Source organism: Archocentrus centrarchus, chromosome 10, assembly GCF_007364275.1.
Source record: "Archocentrus centrarchus isolate MPI-CPG fArcCen1 chromosome 10, fArcCen1, whole genome shotgun sequence".
Classification (NCBI taxonomy): Eukaryota; Metazoa; Chordata; class Actinopteri; order Cichliformes; family Cichlidae; genus Archocentrus; species Archocentrus centrarchus.
In genome coordinates this window covers 39,424,811-39,436,968 of record NC_044355.1, presented here as the reverse complement: position 1 = coordinate 39,436,968, position 12,158 = coordinate 39,424,811, and the positions used below count along the sequence as shown (strand labels likewise).

General features: G+C 46.7%; 1 protein-coding gene across 1 annotated transcript in view; it reads left to right on the top strand.

Moving 5' to 3' along the window:
* Positions 1–10,088, top strand: part of arap3 (ArfGAP with RhoGAP domain, ankyrin repeat and PH domain 3) — a 34,933-nt gene extending 24,845 nt beyond the window's left edge. Inside the window, exons 23-36 of the mRNA XM_030739629.1 lie at positions 9–221; positions 858–963; positions 1,134–1,281; positions 1,364–1,432; positions 2,575–2,649; positions 2,735–2,852; positions 2,934–3,062; positions 3,143–3,279; positions 4,345–4,430; positions 7,358–7,393; positions 7,678–7,741; positions 7,843–7,980; positions 8,120–8,158; positions 8,265–10,088. Of these exons, the coding sequence (XP_030595489.1) occupies positions 9–221; positions 858–963; positions 1,134–1,281; positions 1,364–1,432; positions 2,575–2,649; positions 2,735–2,852; positions 2,934–3,062; positions 3,143–3,279; positions 4,345–4,430; positions 7,358–7,393; positions 7,678–7,741; positions 7,843–7,980; positions 8,120–8,158; positions 8,265–8,735 (1,829 nt within the window). The 3' untranslated portion in view covers positions 8,736–10,088. The remainder of the gene's footprint in view (positions 1–8; positions 222–857; positions 964–1,133; positions 1,282–1,363; positions 1,433–2,574; positions 2,650–2,734; positions 2,853–2,933; positions 3,063–3,142; positions 3,280–4,344; positions 4,431–7,357; positions 7,394–7,677; positions 7,742–7,842; positions 7,981–8,119; positions 8,159–8,264) is intronic.
* Positions 10,089–12,158: the final 2,070 nt, after the last annotated feature.

Genomic DNA, 12,158 nt, shown 5'->3' with positions numbered 1-12,158 from the left:
TCCTGCAGGTCTGGGTCACGAGGGGATCTACAGGAAGAACGGAGCCAAATCCAGGATCAAACTGCTCATGGAGGAATTCCGCAAAGACGCTCGCAACGTCAAGCTGCGGATCGGAGACCACTTCATCGAGGACGTGACCGATGTGCTGAAGAGGTTCTTCAGAGAGATCGATGACCCCATTTTCATGGCCGACCTCCACCCACTGTGGCAGGAAGCAGCCAGTAAGTCCACCTCTCTTCAGAGCGGACTCTCTGCTGTCAGGGTTCAGGTCCAGACTGCAGGCCCGGTCTGAAGGTCACCCTCTGTCATACATCTTGGTCAGCCTTTTCTCTGAGAACATCTCAGCTGCAGGTAGAATTAAAGCTCTTCACTGAGCTTCACATCAACAGTTTCATCATTTATGAGTTAAATACCAGCAGCTCCCTGTGCTCATGTCTGATCACACAGTCAGACAGCTCTGAATCTGGTCCTGGATCAGTTCCAGTGTTCATGATGGAGACAGACACTCGTTTTAGGACAAAATTCATTCCTTGTAGTTTGCGCCTGAAGTCCCTGAATTGTCCATTCCAGGATTTTTCCAAAGTTTCCTTCAGTTTGTTTCCAGCAGAGCAGCGTGAAGATAAAAACACTGTAATCCTGTCAGTCTGTGTGGGGGCTGAAACAAAAGCACTGCTCTGACTATAAACCACCTTCAGTCCAGTTTTCTCTTACATTTAAAACGACGAGCCGATCAGAGCGAGGGTGAGGGTCTAGGCTGAGGACTGTGATAAACGGAGCGTGCTCATAGCGCCCCCTGTGGGTGTGGTTTTTGTAAACATGGCGATCCGTCTGTGACCGAGTTTGTTCTTCCTGCTCAGAGATCCCTCAGAAGCGTCCGAGGCTGGACTGTTACAAAAGAAATCATCCGGAGTCTCCCCGAGTGAACCGGACAACTCTGGCTGCCCTCATCAGTCACCTGTACAGGTGAGCGCCCTCAGCTGCACACGTTACACTCCTAACATCCACGGCTTCACTGGAGACTCAGCAGGAGTTAGAAAATCTGACCACGCAGGACAGCAGACGAGTGTAGGACGCTTTGAACTTTGGCTGCTTCGTAGCGTGTGGCTAACACCGGGGTCTCTCCTGTCCTTCAGGGTCCAGAAGTGTGCTGATCTGAACCACATGTGCACCAAGAACCTGTCGCTGCTCTTCGCACCGAGTCTGTTCCAGACGGACGGGAAAGGTGAGCACGAGGTGAAGATCGTGGAGGACCTGATAGACAACTACCTGTATGTCTTCGATGTGAGTACCCTGCGAGTGGGCGCTCAGATGTTCTCCTGTGTGACGCTCGTCCTGTGACCTGCTGACCTGTGACGTGTTTCAGATCGATGAGGAGCATCAGACTCAGATCGAGCTGGAGATCAGTCTCATCACCACCTGGAAGGACACTCAGGTAAGCAAACACCTTTGATCCCCACACTTGTCCACCAATCCAGTGCAGGTCTGTGTTCAGAGACAGACAGGTGACACACAGGTATGCCTTTCTAAAAAGCTTCACTGCTCCTTGATTCTGTCTCAGTGATGTGAACCATTGGACAGAAGAACATCTCTCAAAGTGTACTGGACTCTAAATCTGGGCCGAACATGAAGCTTTCTCCTTCTTTGTGCTGCCCCACCACAGCAGATCTTCTGCCTCCATCTCCCCCTACCCAGCATCCTCCTCTGTCACTCCGGCCCTCTGCACGTCCTCCTTCTCTACATCCATCTTCAACATCCTTTGTCCAGTATCTCCACATCTCTGCTCTGCACATGCCCAGACCATCTCAGCCTCACCGTAGCAGCAGACTTTCACATTAGACTGTCGATGGGCAGCCTGCTGCCAAAAAATTAGGCATACACTTTGACTCAGCTCTTAGTTTTGAACCATATCATGAAGGTTCAGTGGTGCTTCCCCCAAATTCCATGTCCAGAATGAAATCCACGTTCTCAAACTCTGACCTGCAGTCATTCGTACTCTCATGTCCTCGACTGCAGTGCTCGGCCTGTTAGGAGCTGGTTTGCAGCCGGTTTGCAGCCTCGGATCCTCGGGCGGGTCCTTTTAAAGTTGAGCTGACCGTGATTCTAAAATGAGACCAGGATCACAAAATCAGTGATTCTTAGAGGACCTTCTTCTATCTGAACCTGTAAATGGGCTGGTTCTTCTAGCACTTCTCTACCTGAGCACTCAGAGGCCTTTATACAACACGTCTTCATTCACACACACTCATACAAGCACTTTATCTACATCTGAGTGCTTTCTCTGTGACACGCACGTACAATCACACTCCGATGGGTTTGGAATCCTGCTCAAGGACACTTTGGCATTCAGACCGGAACAGCCAGGAATCCTGAACCACAGCTGGCCCACAGTTTGCATTTCTCTTGTTACTTTAACACAAACCAACAGGAAACCAGCAAACTTTCAGCCTCACTGTCGTGACTTTTAAACCTTTCGTTTTAATCACTTTACTTAGTAATATTTTCTAAATGTAACAGCTCAAATTCAGTTACGTTTGAACAATGTATATGATTGATTGATTGATTGATTGTGTGCAGCTCTCTCAGGCTGGTGATCTGATCATTGAAGTCTATCTGGAGATGAAGATACCAGACTGCTGCATAACCCTCAAAGTAAGGCTGCACGTCACTGATCAGTACTCTTACTGATAATGACAGCTGATGATCACTACAGTTGTGTGACCTCTGACTTCTGCAGGTGTCCCCCACCATGTGTGCTGAGGAGCTGACCAATCAGGTTCTCTACATGAGGAACATCCCGGCTGGGGACAAAGACGTCTGGATGACGTTTGAGGCCATCGAGGACGGTCAGCTGGGTGAGGAAACACACCTGTCCCTCTCTCTCTCTGAGGTCAGAGGTCACCTGTGTCACAGGTTTATTGTTTTCATCTTCTCAGAGCGTCCCTTACACCCCAAAGAGAAGGTCCTGGAGCAGGCTCTGCAGTGGTGTAAGATGGCTGATCCAAGCTCTGCCTACCTGGTGGTGAAGAGGGTTCCTAAAGGAGAAGGCATAACGCTCCTCACCTGTAGGTTGATGCACCTGTGCAATACCACGCCTCTGATGTTTCATTAATCTCTAACGTGTCCGACCGTGTGTGTCCGTCAGCCTATAAGAGTGAGATCATGAAGGTGGGACTGCTGAGGTGTCGCGAGGAGCCTCCGAAGCTCCTTCAGGGGAACCGGTTCCAGGAGAGAACGTTCCAGATTCAAGACCACAAACTGCTGCTGCTCAAAGACAAGAAGGTAATCAGGGCTGCCAACAGGAAAATCCAGGAAAAACTAATAAAACCTGTAAAACAGGAAAATCCAGGAAAAACTAATAAAACCTGTAAAACAGGAAAATCCAGGAAAAACTAATAAAACCTGTAAAACAGGAAAATCCAGGAAAAACTAATAAAACCTGTAAAACAGGAAAATCCAGGAAAAACTGATAAAACCTGTAAAACAGGAAATCCAGGAAAAACTGATAAAACCTGTAAACAGGAAAATCCAGGAAAACCTGATAAAACCTGTAAAAACAGGAAAATCCAGGAAAACCTGATAAAACCTGTAAAACAGGAAATCCAGGAAAACCTGATAAAACCTGTAAAACAGGAAAATCCAGGAAAAACTGATAAAACCTGTAAACAGGAAAATCCAGGAAAACCTGTAAAACAGGAAAATCAGGAAAACCTGTAAAACAGAAAATCCAGGAAAAACTGATAAAACTGTAAAACAGGAAAATCCAGGAAAAACTAATAAAACCTGTAAAACAGGAAAATCCAGGAAAACTAATAAAACCTGTAAAACAGGAAAATCCAGGAAAACCTGATAAAACCTGTAAAACAGGAAATCCAGGAAAACCTGATAAAACCTGTAAAACAGGAAAATCCAGGAAAACCTGATAAACCTGTAAAACAGGAAATCCAGGGAAAACCTGATAACACTGTAAACAGGAAATCCAGGAAAACTGATAAAACCCTGTAAACACAGGAAACTTCAGGAAAACCTGTAAAACAGGAAAATCCAGGAAAACCTGTAAAACAGGAAATCCAGGAAAAAACTGATAAAACCTGTAAAACAGGAAAATCCAGGAAAACTAATAAAACCTGTAAAACAGGAAAATCCAGGAAAAACTGGATAAAACGGTAAAACAGGAAAATCCAGGAAAAACTGATAAACCTGTAAAACAGGAAATCCAGGAAAACTGTAATATAACAAAAAAGTAAGAAAAGTAAAAAAAGTAAAAATCATTAAAACGAAAACCGGATAAAAATGTTTTATAAAGGAGCGGATATAACCTCCGTCCTCACTGGTCCCCTGTCACAGAGCATCAAACCTGAGAAGGAGTGGGGCTCTGAAGACCATGAAGATCTACATCGTGCATCCGCAAGAAGCTTGAAGGCTCCAACAAGGTCACTCACACACTCACACACACACACACAGACACTCACACACACACACAGACACACACACACACACACACACACACACACACACACACACACAGACACACACACACACACACAGACACACATACACACACACTCACACACACACACACACACACACACACACAGACACACACACATACACACAGACAGACACACACACACACACACACACACACAGACACATACTCACACAGACACACACAGATACACACAGACACACACACAGACACACATACACACACACACACACACACACACACACACACAGACACACACACACACACACAGACACACACACACACAGACACACATACACACACACTCACACACACACACACACACACACACACAGACACACACACACCACACACACACACAGACACACACACACACACACACCACACACACACACACAGACACACACACACACACACACACACACAGACACACACACACACACACAGACAGACACACTCAACACACACACACACACACACACACACACACACACACCACACACACACACACACACACACACACACACACACACACACACACATCTCCAGCTGATGGTTCATGTCTTTATTAAACAGACGTAGTCAGAAAAAGCCACCTGCACTCAGGTGTTCCAGTTAAAGAAGAGCTGAGGGTGAAGCAGCAGTTAGCATGTTGCCTCACAGCTACAAGGTCTGGGTTTGAATCCGCCTTGGCCCTATGGCAGTTAGGATAGGATAGATGAGGTTGAAGTGTGGGCTGTATAGGTGAAGCCTCACACAGGCTACACCCTGATCCAGCAGAGCAGTACTGTAGCCCTATTTCAGTGTGCACATGAAGCTAATTTCACTGCTTATTGATTAAAGGTGGGTGGGGTTCATTCTTGCCTTTATTGTATAGAGGAGTACCAAAGATGGACAGGAACTCACAGCTCGGCCTTCCTCAGCTGTAGTTAAAGGTTTCCCGGCCTCATCCTGCCGGTCCTCAGAAACTCCTTTTTCCCTCAGCTGGAGAAGTTCATTCTAAAAACTACAACCCGTCACATTTAGGAGGAAGCTGCTGTTAATCATGGGGTTTTCACTCAGGCGGGGTGCTTAAGAAACAGCAGTGGGGGGGCTTTGGATGCAGCTCCTGCTGTTCAGGTAAGACAGGTCACCTTTCTCTAAAGCAGTGATTACATACTGGAGTCCTCTGTGCACAGAAGAATCGGCATACCACCCTGACCTGCCTCAGGCCACCTCAGAGGTCACTTTCTGTACTTAAGTACAGATACTTGTGTTAAAAATACTTCAGTAAAAGTTGAAGTACTGGTTCAACTTCTTTACTGAAGTAAAAGTGTAAAAGTACAGGCTGTGAAATGTACTCAGAGTAAGAAAGTAAAAGTAGCTCTTTGGAGGACGTTTCTACCAGATATTTTTGTGTAAAGCTGAACCTCGTGCTATATTACTGTAATAATAATGTTATTACATGAGAATACAAACTTTATTCCAATCTAAATTCTAATTCTAATGAATGCACTCAGCTTGAATCAGTTCTGCAGGACCTGAGCAGAGAAAAAGAGGGGATTAAAAATAGCTCTACATGATCCAGGGTGACTCTGCCTCATCACCTGCACGCTGGGATTCAGCAGGTGGAGGAACCCTAACATCGGCTGTAGCGGCTCAGTGCGGGGAAAACAATCACAGTCATTTCTATTGTGATCAGCTGACCTGCTGCTGCTGCTCTCTGTGGATGAACTGAATTCAACCAGATGTAACCCAGTATTTCAGAGCTATCCTGGCTGATTTCCACCCCCACACTGACAGTATACAGTTGATCCTGTCTTCATACTGACAGCATACAGCTGGTATGAAGGTGGGACCATCTCTGCTGCACTCATGTAACCTGTAACTCTGAGCATGAACACCACAGCTGCTCTGCACCAGTCAACCACAGAGCTTTACTGGAAACTCACCACAGTACTGCAGACTGACCTGCTCATCCTGCACTAAACTGCAGTATTTTCATGCAGCCTCTGAGTAACACAGAGTTAGTGTACCTCAGTGGGTTTTACAGGACGTTTCACAGTGTGGAAAATCATAACTTCACATCATAAACAGATCCAAGATCTGATTTTAAACTTCCAGCTTTAAACTTCCAGGTTATCGGAGCTCCCTGAGCAGTCCTTCCCTTTAAATCTGACCTCTCTGCTTCCTCTGCTTCCTCTTTCTTCCATCTTTCTCCATCTCTGAGTGAAACTTCTCTCTCATTGTGGAAACACAGCACTTACTAAGTGCAGAAGCTTTCACGTTAAGTAGAGCAGACAGAAAACACAGGAGCTGATATACTGACGTGTCTAGTCTATCTACCGATGACTGAATGGCCCACTTCTGCTTAAGAAGCCACAGCAAACCAGGAACGATGACCCACAGGTGTGATTGCCACCTCCAGGTGTGTAATCAGGGATCCTGGGAAACCCCACCTACAGAAACACCAGGGCAGGACTCCTGCTACACACACACCACAGGAGCGAGAGCAAAAGGAGAAAAAACACAAATCCATGACAGACGTGTTGTTCTTCCTCCATTTAGGCCCAAATTGGGTTGATGCTTGAAGGCGCCGTGATATGAAGTACTCCCCTCGATGTGTCAGAGCTAAAGTAACGAGCCTGCTTTAAACCATGAGGAGTGAAAAGTTCAGATATCTGTGAAAACATGAAGGGAATACTGAAAACTGAGCAATAAGTATTTGTACTAGCCTGATCACAGCTCGCTGACCTGAGATCAGAACCTGTGTTCATGACCACAGCGTCTGAACTGATGAGTGTCAGAGGTCAGAGGCCAGCAGTGCTGATCAAACAGACTGTGACTCAGTGTGTGTGTGTTAAATTGACAGTTGTGTGTTTTCCTGTGCAGGTGGGGCTTCACAGTGATGTCAGAGAAACACCAGCTGTAAGTATCACAGCTCGCCTCTCCATCAGCTCCACACTGACCTGCAGCAGGTCTGCAGTCACCTCCACACTTACATGTGGAGAGCACGCTGAGCGCAGAGAGCTCTGTTTGATGCTGCAGCAGCTGACGTAGACGTGTGAGTCGCGTCTCTCAGCTTCGCTCTGCAGAAGAAAGCCTCGTGGACGTGCTGCATTCAATTATGAAACAAGAATAAAAGCTGTGTAAACGTAATCAAATAATTCAATAAAATGAGTTCATTATGCTTTGCATTAAATCCCCTTCAGGTACCTTTGCTGCAGCAGTGAGGCCGAGCTGTGGGACTGGATCACCAGCTTCCTCAGAGCTCAGGTACGTTTACCTGCAGACTGGTCTGGGATCAGCTGTTGCTCCTGTGTTTCTCTGCGGGTTTAAGAACATTGTTGGTCTTCATGGATCTGCTTCTGTTCCAGAACGATGACCCGGGCCCTCCGGTGTTGCGTCGTCACTCCTCCTCTGACATCTCCAAGCAGAAGTTTGGCACGATGCCGCTCGTCCCCATCAGAGGAGACGAGAGCAACAGCAGCATGCTGTCGGCCAATCAGACGCTGGTCAGAGTTTCTGAAGATGCTCGTGTTTCTTCATAAATGAGCTTCATCCTTTTAGCTGCCATTTGTGTGTCTGTTCACATTTCAGCACATGAAACTTTGTCTCCTCACATGTTGAATATGCATTATCTTCTCCCTGCAGAGGAAACTACACAACAGGAGGACTCTCTCCATGTACTTTGTGAGTACTCTGTTCTTCATCTGGGGGAGGTAAACATGTTGTTGGCCTTCCAGGTCTGATGCGATTTCTCTCTATTCTGATCTGTTCTCTCGGTCCGCGTCTTCAGCCCATGAAAGTCCAACAGGACTCGTTCGAGGAGCGTTCGGAGTCTCCTGACCTCCCTGAGCCGCTCTACGAGGAGGTCGGTGACTTCGGCCTGCAGGTCCTGAAGTCTCTGGAGACCAGCTTCCTGTCCAGCAGCATTGCAGAAACCCAGGAGGTACCAGACCACCCACCGCTCAGGCTAGTTCCTGTGGAGACCGGACATTTGGATCACATGATGATCCCGGAGGCAGTCCGGACGGCAGGCGGTTCTGTGGAGACTCTGGAGCAGAGCAGCGGCAGCAGTGGAGGAGCAGGTGGAGGCGACAGAGAAGCAAGCTCTCCTGAGTCCGACGCCTCCCATCAGCCTCCAGCGAGGAGGAGGCAGACGCTGCAGGGAGTCTGTACTCCGTCTCAGGAGCTGCTCCTGCAGGAGCTGTCATCTGCCTTCATCAAAACGACCGAGGAGGAAGAGGAGAGGCCGTATGATGTCTGAGGACAGAAACATTCATCAAAGGTGGAGTCAGTTTGAAGCACCACTCAGCATCCATTTAGCAGCTTTCAGCTGCATCACATGGTCTTCATCCGTTCACATCGTGCCAGCAGGCGTCTCAAGGTGCTTTTATGAGGTGAAGACAGATGAAACAGAGAGAATGGTCAGATGATCTCCTACAGGACTGTTCACAGGTCAGAAACTTTGTTAAAACCTGCAGCTGACATTTGATGAGCTGAGGAAGGTCATGTGATGCAGAGACACTGAATGGCCTGTGGTGACTGGAGCTGAATTAGAAGACATCACCAGCAATGTTTTCAGGGTTTGTTGACTTCGTGATGGTGACCAGCCTGCATGCAGAGTCCTCTCCAGCCTTCAGAGGGCACTGCAGCTGCATCAGTTTGTCCTGCTGGAGACGCATTTAACAGACTGAGAGTGGAGGATGAACTCAGACTGAGCAGCTGATGATGATTGTTTCTGGAAGGTTGAAGTGAGGCAGACTGTAAGAAGAAGAGTTTCAGACTGATCACAGATCAGAGTCTTTGAATTCAGTCAGGTTTCTGTGCACGTCTTTCTCTTTCTGTAACAGGAAGTGTTTCATCCACTCATCACCTTTGATCACAGATATCTACACGTGGATGCTCCACCCAGCTGCCATCAGGGGCTCGTTTATTGCTGCTTTTTCCTATTTGAATGTAAGAAACACTCAGAGCGTCCCCGGTGAGAGTTGTTTTATGATATTTTAATGTTCCCAACATGTTTAATTTGATATCTATCAGTAATCCTTCTTTAATCTGACTTCATGTCAGTTTACACACTAAATGAAGCTAACACTGGCTCTGTGGCTCTCAGCACAGGTAACCTGCAGAGCAGTCAGCCTGAAGTGGCAGTTTGAGGCGTTCGTCCCGGCTCTCTGTGCTCTGAGAATTCAGCCATTAACTGTTTTAAATGTGAAGCGGCAGGAAAATAACTGCACAGAGGCCGAGTTTGTAGTACCGCAAACATAAAAATACTGCAGTACTTCCATCGGTTATTACCACAGATGATAACTCAGTATTAATTTAGTTTCCAGCTTGATTGAAGTGTTTGATGAGAGGATGAGACACTGTATGAACATTTTTATAAACGTGTGCTTTATATAAAGAGACTTTCAAACATATCTGCTGTAACACCTGTATTTATGGGATTGGTATTTGACAGCAGCCACATGTATAACAATGAAGCTGCTGGTGTGAACAAACTGGTTTTACTGGTGACACTGTGCAGAGCCGGTTAATGAAGTCTCTGTGGTGATGTTCTTGTACAGATTTGTGATGGTGGACTCTGTGTTATTAAACTGCTGGTTTGCTGCACACAGATTGGCTCAGAGTTGGCCTATGTCAAACGCTTCCTCCTCTTCCTCTCAGAGCAGGTCACCTACTAATCAGAAGGTTGGTGGTTCGATTCCTGGCTGTTTTGGGCTGCGTGCCAAAGTATCCGTGGGCAAGATACTGAACCCCAAGTTGCTCTTCGACGCAAGCGGAGAATGAATGCGTGTGAATGTTAGACAATTAAAAAAAGCACTTATCTTAGATACACATGGAAGTGCTTGTGTGAATGGGTGAAGGCAAACGTGTTGTTGAAGCGCTCTGAGTGCTCAGCTTGAGTAGAAAAGCGCTACAGAAGAACTAGTCCATTTACCATTTAGAAAAGGTGACAGTGTGACAGGATGTGATGTAATGAGCGAGCAGCAGGTGGCAGTAAGTGTTCAAACAATGTGCAGCCAAAGAGCCAGCTGGGCTGGTCCCAGCATCACGCCTCGCTGCTGTTTCCATCCTGACAGCTTGTGCGTTTACCCTCCGTCAGCTCTGCGAGGACTGGCTCAGTCTGACGGTCTTCGCGCTGATGACATGTTGGAAAGTTTGACTGATGGACTCTGCAGCTCTCAGCTCCTCTGGAGGTCTTCTAAAGATGACTGAAGGTTTGATGTCCTGCAAAGAAGAAGCTCATTCAGAACATCAGGAAAATGTTTTGAAGTCCTAAATCCAAGAATTCCGTTCAGACGGACTAAAGAGGAAGAAAGTTGAACATAACATTTTATTACAGAGATCAGAGCATGCCATAGTATTAAAGGTAAAAGCAAAGGTGTTAAAGGAAAACTGCTTTAATTTGGCTGTTGTTCAACAGTAGTACATCATTTTACTACATTAATTATGGAATAAAAGTACAAGATTTGTCACATAAAATTGCAAAATTGAAAAACAATATACGTTTGTGCAACTTGAAGTGTGTCCTGGGTCTGTCCCAGGGCCTCCTCCTGATGGAGCATGCCTGTAACACCTCACCCAGGAGGTGCCCAGGAAGCATCCTCGTCAGGTGGCTCCTGTGGCTCCTTTCAGACCTCTGGGTGACCGCACTCCTCACCCCATCTCCAAGGGAGAGGCCAGCCACCCTGCGGAGGACGCTCATTTCTGCCGCTCGTATTCACGATCTCATCCTTTCGGTCACTGCCCAAAGCTCGTGACCGTGGGTGAGGGTGGGGACGCATAAAGCGACTCTCTTTACGGTGCAGCCCCGATTCAACTGTCGGTCTCCCGAGATACTTAAACTCCTCCACCCGGGGCAGCAAGTCTTCCCTGACAGAATTACAAGTGTTTGGCTATATTGTTAGGTAATATCGTGGTTTTTACACAGGTAAATACCTTTTATTTAATACAAAAAGATCTGTAAAAATACACGTGATTCCATCTAAATTTAAAGCTAAAACAATCTTACTGTCCTGCGAAAATACAGAAATTTTCCATATTTTAATTATGGAAAATTTCTGTATTTTTCCAGCACCCCAGCTGCTGGAAAATTAGTTTTAGAATTAATATTAGTGTGCAGTTACATTCACATAAATGTACTAATTTGGTATTACTCGTCTTAAACCACGCCCACCTGCTGATGGTGTTGGACTAATATGGACTCACCAGACTGTACGCGTCAGCCTTTATGAGCCATGCATGCATACAGCACAGCTGTATTTAATATTTAGTAATGGTTAAACTCTCTGTCTTCCCCCTGACCTCTGTACCTTACAAACCGAGGCAGTGAAATAACAACACTGGCAGTCAGGGAGCGTCTGAGAGCGAGAGTTAGAGCATGTACAGTAATCAGGGGGGTGGTGATCAACCTCCCGGTGATCAGAATTTATTTTTTTTAAACCCACAGCAGCTCTCGCGGTGCGGACAGTGATGGTCGGTCGGAGCTGGCTCTTCACTGAGAGCCGTTTTTCATCAGGAGGGGCTACAAACACAAGAGCCCCGCCAGCGCACCATGAGAGCTGAAGGGCGAGACACCCGTACCTGTCAAGGCTCCCGTTTTGGCCGGGAAACTCCCGTATTGTACCCCTCTGTCCCGCCGTCTTCCCGTATTATTTTCCCGAGAATGGTCAGATGATTTTCA